The sequence below is a fragment of the Lathyrus oleraceus genome, chromosome 3 (assembly GCF_024323335.1).
Source record: "Lathyrus oleraceus cultivar Zhongwan6 chromosome 3, CAAS_Psat_ZW6_1.0, whole genome shotgun sequence".
Classification (NCBI taxonomy): Eukaryota; Viridiplantae; Streptophyta; class Magnoliopsida; order Fabales; family Fabaceae; genus Lathyrus; species Lathyrus oleraceus.
In genome coordinates, this window is record NC_066581.1 from 85,224,507 (window position 1) to 85,235,542 (window position 11,036).

General features: G+C 34.1%; 1 protein-coding gene across 2 annotated transcripts; it reads right to left on the bottom strand.

Moving 5' to 3' along the window:
* Nucleotides 1-5,734: 5,734 nt before the first annotated feature.
* LOC127125486 (amino acid transporter ANT1) lies at nt 5,735-8,140 on the bottom strand. 2 transcript variants are annotated; one of them, XM_051054272.1, is made up of 3 exons: nt 7,918-8,140; nt 6,361-7,008; nt 5,735-6,242 (listed from the first exon to the last, which is right to left on the bottom strand). In XM_051054272.1, exons 1-3 carry the CDS (start codon nt 7,948-7,950, stop codon nt 5,856-5,858), a joined length of 1,068 nt encoding a protein of 355 aa, XP_050910229.1. In that variant the 5' UTR covers nt 7,951-8,140; the 3' UTR covers nt 5,735-5,855. The 2 variants fall into 2 exon arrangements, with proteins under 2 accessions (XP_050910229.1, XP_050910228.1); XM_051054271.1 differs by lacking the exon at nt 7,918-8,140 and adding an exon at nt 7,501-7,886.
* Nucleotides 8,141-11,036: the final 2,896 nt, after the last annotated feature.

Consider the following 11,036-nt stretch of genomic DNA (forward strand, 5'->3'; position numbering starts at 1 on the left):
AAGGTTGTCGCAAGATTTAATGTTTATTATAGGATTTATAGCTAGCTCATGTAGGAGGTGAGGAACTCATATATATGGTTTTGTGTGCGAGAAGTAGATTGTCCCTATCAGGTCAAACACTGAGATATTTATAGTCGTATTGGGCCTAAATCATATGCCTCATAGGAATAACAACCACTCCTGAGAAAAATGGGGGAGTGGATAATATCCCGTTATTTATGGGACTATGGTTGGTTTCCACGACTTCCTCTTGGTCGTTATGGATTGAAACATGTCATCCCTATGATCACATTCTTTGAGCGAATCATGGAGGACATAAGCAACATATATGAGGAAAGGGCATCCCACCTAGAAAACAGGCGCTCAAACCAGGAAGCAAGCGACCATGAAGTATCCATGGGAGAGATGTTGAGTCACATGCCTCTTCCTTAACCCTTATGTGAACTTTTCAAATATGCCACTATAATCTTCAACCTTGAACTAAGAAACCATTTTTGTCTTGCTTAACTCTAAATATTGAGTTTGAGTGGTAGTCCTAAGGTACATTAGAAAATATAATGTTGTTTTTGTGAACTTTGTTGTGTGTACCAATATAAAGATTCCTTTTATGTCTATAGTATATGGAGATACACATCCATCAAGTGAAAATTTTCTCTATACTCCATTGAAGACTTTGGTAGAATCATGTAAAGGTTGTTGTAGAATAAAGTTGGGAGTTGTCCAATTATTCTTGCATAGAAAAAATGCTCAGACCAGGAACCAATAAGGTTGAGTAAAAATCATTGTATAATAAAAACTTGAAGCAAGATTTTTATGTCTAGCAATATTGTTGATCAAGATCAATGAAGATCTTGAAAGTCGTAGATGCCCAAGGATTGAATGTTGTAGACGTAAAATTGGAGAATAATCCTCAAGAGGTAATTCCCAAGGATGAAGACATTTTTGACCTACCCCAAGAGAGTTCGAAGGTGGCAGAAGAAGATACCTATAAAAAACCTTTAATGATTTCATGTGTTAAGCCATGTTTTGTTTAGTTTGATTTGTTTAAGGCAGGATACCATATTTTCTGTTTGTATGGTTAAATATGTGACATTCCTTGTTTGTAGGGGAGAGCTATTTTCCCCTGCGTTGACAATAAGGCGTGGTTGTTTTCAATTAGTTGCATCATGTTATCATATAAATTTGGAATTATTATTGTTTTCTTTTGCAGGAACTAAATAGTGAATGAAAACCTTATTGGAATCGTCGTTAGTTGTGATCATATATGTTGAATTCTCAAAGAGTAATCATTTTTCCATTTAAGGTGATTACACATGTTGGATCCTCATGGAGAAATACTTTCGGCCCTTTGAGGCGATCTCACATACATTGTACCCTTATGCAGAAATCCTCTTCCTACAAGTCTACAACTTTGCCAAAACCTATTCAAAATATTTTCTAAATGAATTCACTCAAAAGTAAACAACAATGTACAATCCCACCATTTGATTAAGATCCAGGGGGTGAAAGGTACAAAAGGACCCTTAAGGGCGTCAATTTTTTTATAGATAAACTCTTTGGGCACAAATATAAAAGCCACAAAGGGCATAAATAACTAGGACATAAACTCATTGACCCTTTTTGGAGCCCTCCAATCAACATTTACCTAGGGAAATTCTTCCACCACCATGTTTCCCTCGAGCTCAGTTCGAGCACCATCATCAGGAAACTTTCCTACCTCCCTAGAAGGTGAGACATTCTCATTATCTACCAATTGGCCATCACGGATTACCTTTAATAAGTATGTTTGTCTCAAATTCAACCCAGGGTAGAGGAAAGCTACATGATTCTCCTCCTGCTCGTAGTACTGATCATAGGTTTCCACTAGTCCATCCTTGGGTATGGAAAACTCTCTTTCTAGTTTCTTCAGAGGCCCCCTTCAAGAGACCCGTTCAGGATTTTCTTTGAAGCAACAATATCATGTGCCTATAGATATGCCTTTTAGAGTAAGGATTTCAAGTCCTCTTTCCCTTTTAGCAGGGTACTCTCTCTCTCTCTCTCTCTCTCTCTCTCTCTCTCTCTCTATATCTATCTATCTAAGGTTATGATTCCCTTGATTGTAGAGATATGAGACCTCAATTCACCAATAACTTGGGTATACTTCTCTCGTTGGACTCACTCCATCAGAAGGCCCTATAGTTAGTGATTCTCTGGTAAGGTTGACAAATTGAGGGGCGACATATTATGAATAACCTTGTAATCAACAAGAAAGTCATCAAAAAAGGTGAGACAAACTCTCTTGAACTTAACAACATCAAAGGTTTGTTACTCCACAAAGACGGCGGAGAGGGAGAAACATCTTTTATGGACTAAAAGCCCTTAGCCACCTTACCTTCTTCAAAAATTGTTATATGATATCCCTTTGAAACCGGAGAAGAGCTTCTGCTTTATTTTTGGATCTTAGGGGGGAAAGCATCGTTAGGGGCGTGGTCCTCAGCATGCCTTTTGCCCTCTCTTGTCATTAGGCCATTAGAGAGACTCCTAATGTCATTTATCATTTGAAAAGCTCAGTTTTATTTCTAGTCAGACGCTCATTCTTTTAAGACATGGGAGTGGAATACATTTTCTCTACAAGAAGAATATAAGAAAAACATGAGTGTTATAATAAATGAACAATCTCAAAATGAGGATCTCTATGATCTAAAACTTACATAGGTATTCATTTATCTTGCCATTTTCTCCTTAATCTAAAATGATCATAGTGCAAGAACTTATGACTTCGAATTTATCCAAGATTTGAAATACCTCATTCTCAACAGGGGTGAGGTAGTCAAAGTTAAAGATAATAATTGTCTTTGGCTCTCCTGTCCATGACATAGGGAAGCGAGAGGATCAATTCGCTCTGACCATGACCATAGAGGCACTGTCTCGCCCTCTAACCCTCATAAATTTGTCCTTCTAGTTTTTTTAGGGGTTTGAATTGGGCTTAAACAATTTTCTCCCTTATGTGGAACCTAAACTCACCCAACCAATTTTAGTGTTGGTTTTAGTACCATAGAAAGAAAATAACACTCTGACGATGGGGAAGACTTCCAATCACCGACATGTAATTTTAAACGCTCTTATCACGCTCTAGACATTAGGTGTAACCTGAGAAGAAACAACATTCGCGGTTGGCAAGAGGTCAACTTCAAACAACCCAAAGGGTATTAAAATCCCAAAATCATGAATAACAAGATGTAGATAGAAGTAAGGGGTAGGCGAGCCATCCAAGGAGGCCATATTTACCATCTCTTCTTCGTAGGAAGACTCCAAAGTAACATATTCTTTGTGTCGAATATTAGAAAGTCCAATTTTCCACCAAAAGGCAGTGGTCATCTCTTCACTAGAATACAAGGACTTAAATTCCTCAACGCCAAAATGCTTAGCATCTATATTCGCCATTAATTATTAGGAATTCCTAATAAACAACAAGAAGATAAATACACTATTAGGACTACCAGAGCTCTCACAACTCCCAAATTCCCAAATATACGAAGGCACGACACAACCATTATTTACCATTTTAAAACCTTAATAAGCTCCATTAAAGGAAAAAGAACAAAAGAGAAGTGGACACGTACCTGCAAATAAGGATTGAGGACTTGAGCTCGAGAAGATTGAAGGGAAAATTTTGTCTTAAGGAATCATATAAAAAGCTTTCAAAGTACTTCGAGACAAGAATGTGCGAAAATGTGGAAGGGTTAAGGGTAAACCCTTTTTATGGAAGTTTGAAGGCTAGTCGTAGTGGTAATCAATGATCTCTCTCTAGGGTTTTCAACAGTCACGAAGATTCTTCACGCTCCTGACATATGTGAGAAATTAAGGTCAATTTAACTTCCTGAGACTAAATCCTCATTTTTCGCATTTAATTATTTGTATGTGTCTCAATTGAGTTTTAAGGATTTTCCTTAGTTGGCGTTTGAGGATTCTTCCCCTTGACACCTAGAAGTCTACCTTATGACACACTTGCTAAACTCGACTCAAATACGCATGAAGGACTCACCTTAGGTATATATGAGGGCCCCACCTTAGATTTACCCGAGGGACTCATCCTAGGTACACTTGAGGGACTCTTCCAAATGAAAATAGGCGATTAAGATAAATCACTTTGCCCTTTTCAATCCCTCGTGCTTGAGAGGTTGTGTATTGGTATATTTGTAAAAGGCCCACAAGAGGCGACACATGACGTCCTCTAAGGAGATTCGATGTAATATGGTCCCTGTCAACTTTCTAGCCGCCCATTTATTAGAATGAGCGCTCGTCATTTAGTTGTGGCGTCAATTTCTCATACCACTCGCCTTCTATGAAAATATTGGGGTGATTTGTCCCTATCTATAACGGTACAGGAGAAGAAGTCAAAAAGAAAAAACCATGTTCTCCTGAGTAATAGGGGAGTTGACTATCCACATTCCATGCTATTTAGAGTGAATATTACTATGTTGGAGCTTAAGAGAAAGTGAGTATTACTATGTGGAGATTAAGATATAAGCCTAAAAGATTCTTATAAATACCTCAATCCGTGAAAATTTCATTTCATCCAAAAATATCAGTATACAAAGTTTATCACCTCCTTACGTGAACTATCTCTAACACCACAACAATCTTAAAAACCTTTAACAGTTCTGCAACAGTACAGTTTATCACGTATTATACTTTTAAAAAATATGAAATTATATAAATATAATTTTAATTAGAGTTTTGAATTGAAAAATATAAATTGTTTTTAAAATATAATGATGTATAATTATTAGTGGAACTTATTTACTTTTTTTTTTTGGATTGTTTTATATTGAAGGGATTGAATATTTATTAAACTTTATGAAAAAAACTATAAATAAATGATATGTATACATAGGAACCACTTAATAACACATTTTCATAGGTGATTGAATGGATGGTGTGTTCACGGTTACAATTCAAAAGAGCAACCCCTGCCACACTACCCACATGAAAAATTTGTTCCTTTCAAGAACAAATCTTTTATAGATCCTAAGAATACCCCCAACTTGTGTTGTGTCCATAAATCAACCCATAAAAAAAGTAGCCGACGTTACAACATTGTTCTGGCCTTTTCTTTTTAATTTTTTTTCAAATTACTGTTTGTCTGTCATGAAAAAGAATAAGAATCAATGTTTTTAATTTTCTTTCACAGATAGATAGATAGATCCATGCCAAAAGTAGCGTAGATGTCCACCTCTTTCTGAGTGGGTAAACCATTATTGCTCTTGTCATGCATCCATTATGTCTCCCCCACAAAAATATGATAACTGCGCAATCATCATAATATGTTTTTATTTGTGTAAGGGAACTTAGGTAGACCCATATTGTTCCCTCGTGATTCTCCAAATCCAAACAAATCTTTCCACGTGGGGCTCTTTGGTTTTTTGTTTTTGGATTTTCAGCTATAATAAACTAAATTCTAATCTGCTACGTGTTTCATATTGGGCAAGAGTATGAGTAACCTCTTACCCATGATATGATTGATGAACATGTACAACTATACAACAACCATGAATCGGTAGTTGAAGAAAAGGACATGTTCAACTCACACGTTAGTTGTGTCCTGGATTCTCTACCTTCTACATACGGAACCTGTAACTGTAACTGAAGGAAATAAGAGCGAACAAACACTGAAGTTTATTCATGAAAATTTAACAAAGCCGAAATGAAATATCTAGTCAGAAGAACTTTGTGGGATCACTACTGAGGAGAATGAGGGGGAAAAGGCATTGATGCATTTAAATCTTATGCTACTGCATAATGTTTAACTGTGCTACATAAAATCATTATTTGAGTTGTTTAAATGCTTCAACAAGAGTAATATAACATATGCATCAAACTCCGACAATTGTATTGTAAGTTCCATAAACTGCGAAAAATATTCCACTGATTAATACAATAAAATCTAGGACTATTTGCCAGATGCGTAGAGAAGAGCCAAATAGTTTTAGGTGAAATGTGGCTGGCAAAATAAATGAGAGCGCGGCACACAGGGTACTTCCTGTAAATGAGGCGAATATGCCGAATTCTGGCACAAATGAAGCAATGACGGCCAAAACAACCACCACAATAGCACGGCTGATGTATATTGTAGTTTTTCCTGGCTCTGTTGAATCATTGTTGTTGTTTCTGTGGGTGACTCTGAGTTTTCCTTCCACAATTTCATTTATTGGGTGTAACATGATTGGGAATGTGAACATAAGCCCCAGGCATAATCCTACCTGTCATATAAAATGCTAGATGTTAAACATTGAGCAATAAGAAATGCGACAAATTTGAAGACAAACAATGAAATATAAAGAACTCCATACAAATATGAATGTGTTTAGTCTTTACTACCTGTACAGTAAGTGATGACCAATTTCTAGGGAGATTAAGGGTCACAATGTCTTTAGTTTCTTCACCAAAAGCCATGTAACCACATAACCCAAAAAGAATGTATACAAGTGTAATTCCACTAAAAGTCTGAGCCAGCAATTTTGGGAATTTAGATTTATCCTGCATAGAATTCTCTAGGGCAAGTGTCATTCCAAATCCCTCAAAGCAGAAAACGGCCATGCCTGCTGCAAATGGTAATCCGCCAATATTCGATGTGATTGCCGTCCTTTCCCCAAATGCAAGTCCACCTTCTAAGGCCTGTCGTGCATCTTCCTTCACTACAATTCCCATAGCTAGGATATTGCACACGTCAGCAAATATGCTAAATGGTGCTAAAGATGATAAGCTCCCTATCCATGACAATCCAATTTCAACCGGTACTAGCATAAATATGTAAGTGGTAATTGAGGGTCCATTTCTTTGGAATACAGAATCAAGGTTTTGCCCAATAAATATCAAATACGCAACAGACCCCGCACATTGTGCTACCACAAGTACAAACTCGGTCAAATACCGACCCAAGGTTCCAAAGCATCTATAACCCAGGTCTCCATATGACCTTGACTCCACTAATGGTTCTTCTACTGCCAACTTATCTCTGCACTTGACCTATATCAATGAAATAAAAATCAAACAATGTAATGACAAGAAGCAAGTTGGATCTGAACTCCTTACATTTAAAGGAACATGAAGTTAGACACATTAATTGGTCTCGGCCGTAAATTTGAGATCGTTCAGCTCACATAACACATTACACCTACCCTGTCGATTTGATATCGGGCAGCCAAGATCAATAAATGTATGCACAGAATCCAAATACAGTATAAGAATGGCAGGAATCGCAACATAAAAAATGTTCAATGTAACTTAAAATCAGGTCCTTTTAGCAATGGAATCATCAAATTAGGACCAAGTCAATGAATTAGCAACCCATTATCCATGTCCTAATAAAAACAACTAGAGAATTTGTGAAAGTAGTGAAATTAGGATTTTTTTTAAGCAGATAAAAAAAGAAAAGGATTCAGCATAAAAAACTGTACATGTACATGACCTAACATTTAGACTTTACAGCAAAATAGAGAAAAAGTGTAGATAACCCACAAGAAGGAGCATGCAATAGTAGGTTGAAATGCCAACGATAGCAACACCAAGTGATCCAGCAACCCAACCAGCAATCCGAAAAGCAAAGGGCAAACCCAAAACACCAGTTCCAACAACAGTGACAATGATATTCCCCAAAGTTTGAAGCTTTGAAGTTTTTTTGGAAGATAACAAAGGGGTTTCGTTGCTTTTGAGATCGTTCTCCATTTTTTTCTCGAAATCTAATACTAAGACGCAATTGGGGTATCGAAATTTATAGAAATTTAAGAATAAAAGTAAAATTAGGGTTCATCCCCCATTTGTTCGATTCAGCATTCAGAAATAAATCAAATGTTACTGTGGAAAAGAAGAGATATTCCGGTATGCATAAAGACAATAAACTAGTTATTACCGTGAGAGGAAAGTAAGGAAAATTACCGTGAAAAGAATTGAGTCGAAGAGTGAATGCATGCATCTGAATCATAGATAGGAAAGAGATTGGTTTTTGACCTATGTTAGGAAGAAAGTGACCAAAACAAATTCAACACGTAGGATATTAGCGGTAAATTATGAGCTTTTTGAAACCGGATTAGTCACTAGAAGAAGGAAACATAAATGTTTTACTTTTAAAAATCTATGGATTCCTAAATCATTTTGAAATTCTATGAATCTAATCTAATCAATATGGAATTTAAGAAAGTGATAATATTTATGAAATAGGATTTTTTTTTTAAATAATCAATATTTTCAAAAATAATATCAAAATAATCATGTTTTTAAAATATTTATTAAAATTACTATATTTTAAAAGGTGTAGCCATAGAATATGACACATATTTTAAATGTTTAAATATAAACACCATTTGATATGGCATATGCATGTATAAAAAAATTCTAAAGTTGATGCAGAGCATGCGTCATTTGCGCTGACGCATGTTTTGTTTGTATTTCTTTTTTTAATTTTAATTATAAAAAATTGAAATAAAAAATAATTAATAATAGTATTATGTTATAAATAATATTAAGTATATATGGTTTTAATTATAATGCAATATGGTTTTTTTCTTCAATTTTTTATAAGTAAAATATAAAAAATTCTAAAAAAATAATACAACCAAAGTATGCGCCAATACAAATGAAGCATGCTTTCAAATATTGTTGGCTCCTCATACATGCATGCGTCAACCTTAGTGGTTCCTCATACATGCATGCGTGATATTAAATGGTGTCTCTTAAAAAAATGCGGCAATGCAAATGGTACGTACTCTCAAATATTGTATATTGTATGTATGCGTCAATCTTAGTGACTCATTATACATGCATGCGCCATATAAATGACATAAAAAAATATGGTTATTTTGATATGGCTAAACATTTCAAATATGCACCATTTGCTATGGCTACACTTTTAAAAATGTGATTATTTTAATAAATATTTAGAAAACTTGGTTATTTCGATATTATATTTGAAATTCGGGTTATTTTAAAAAATATATATATGAAAACTATAATGAACAATTCTTTGATAAAAAGTCAAAGTTATAGATTAGTTTATCTAAAAAGAATTCCATTTATAATTTTATTCATTTATTTAATTTAATAGATAAATTGTAAAAACTCAAAAGAATTATCTAAATAATCCATTTTTTGAACACCGTCGTCAATTAGATTGACGCCTCCTCTTATGTGTTGTACACAAACGCTAATTAAATTGGCGTCTCCTTTGTTTTGAATTTTTTTTTTGAAAATGAATTACTTTAAAAAATATGTGAAAAGTGAGATATTTTAGATATTTATTTAAAAAAGTGGATTATTTAGATAAAATTTTCTAAAAACTCAACCTTAAGCACACAATAATATTAAATTTTATTGACATCTTTTATTCGAGAAATTAATATTATAAATTGGATCGTAATGAATATCTGATTGATCCTAAATGAGTATCTGATTGATCCTAAAGAAATAGATACATTGTGATTATATTCATAAATTAATAAAGTCATTAAAGTTAGGGATACATTGAATTGAGATTTCAAGAAACTATAATTAACATTTCTTTGATGTATATGATAAAAAGTCATAGTTAAAGATTAGTTTATCCAAAAAGAAACTTTACATTTATAGTTTTATTTATTTATTTTAATTAATAAATAAATTGAAATTACATAATAAATTAATAAAGGAATTAAATTAAGAGTCTGCTGGATTGAGATTTCAATAGAGTATTTTATAATATTATATTGTCTTTTCATACCTTTTTTCTTAAAAGATTTTGAATTTTAAAAGATTTAAAATAACTCTTTTAAGATTTCAAAAAAATTATAATTTTAAAATATTTGAAATAATTCAATGGATATTTTTTATAAAAAACAAAGAATAAATAAATAAATAAAATTGTCTTTTATTATTACATCATGAAAAAACACAAAGAAATATTATGTTAAAAAAATTAACTATAAATAACCGCTTACGCTCATCTAACTCAAACTAATTTAGCTAACTCTTTTCAAATAAATTTTAAAATTAATAAAAATTAAATCTTTTCTAATAGTTTGATTTTTCCTAAAAAAGAAATACTTTGTTGCGGATTGTGGAAACTACGGTGATGCAACACCGTGGATCGAAGGTTGCAATCGTGATGCTTCTCGAATCAAAGTCAGTTTAAGATTCAAAATAAATGTAGTGAAAGTGGAGATTAGAGATTGTGTATCTGAAAAACCCTTTATGAATGTATTCATACCTTGGACTTAATGGAGCGGGGAAAATAAGCTAGCTTTCTCTTATTGGGCCTTTGGCCGGTACGTAACACTTGCCCCCAAGACTCGTCAAATAATATGGATGTTAGGGGGAGTCTTTTAGGAATCGTGGTTAGCCATTAGGAACAACTATATAGGCATCAACTAACATGGACTGCTTTGGTTTTGCCAAAGAGTAATGGGGAACATGAGCATTAAATGCAGTTCAATCATTGAAAGATTTCACTGTTTTTTCTTGGCGTGCGACCTGAAAAGGTAAATATTGGTATGCCTTTGCTTACTATGCACTTGAGTGTACTTGAGTTTGGTTGTGTCCCCAAGGAGAAATTTTACTGTTGATCTATACTTGCTTCTTACTTTCAATATGATTTGCCCGATTGTCTTTTCCTATATAAAGACAGGGGAATGTGGATAATTTTTTTTGCAATCTTGTAGATTGAGTCTCCATTGTTTCTTTCAAATCTTTCCCTCTTCTCTGAGAGAATTTTTACAAGAGTAATCGTCGTCACACATTCAACCTTATATTTCAAGGTACCTTCTCTTCACTTCAGTTTTTCATTCAAGCATTTACTGTATTTTCATCACGGTGAGCAATATTCATATTGTCATAGAGAGTGATTCAGAGGATAGTATTTCTTCCTCTTCGAGAAGTGGAATTGAGCCTGCATCACATTCCTTTCCCTATGCTCGTAGGGACTTTGAGTCGGAGATCGCTTATCTAATTGTGGATTGAAAAACATAAGGAGTGTATGGGGACTCCTTTTCTAAGAAAACTTTGTCGGGTGGCCCTTCAAGAGCTCT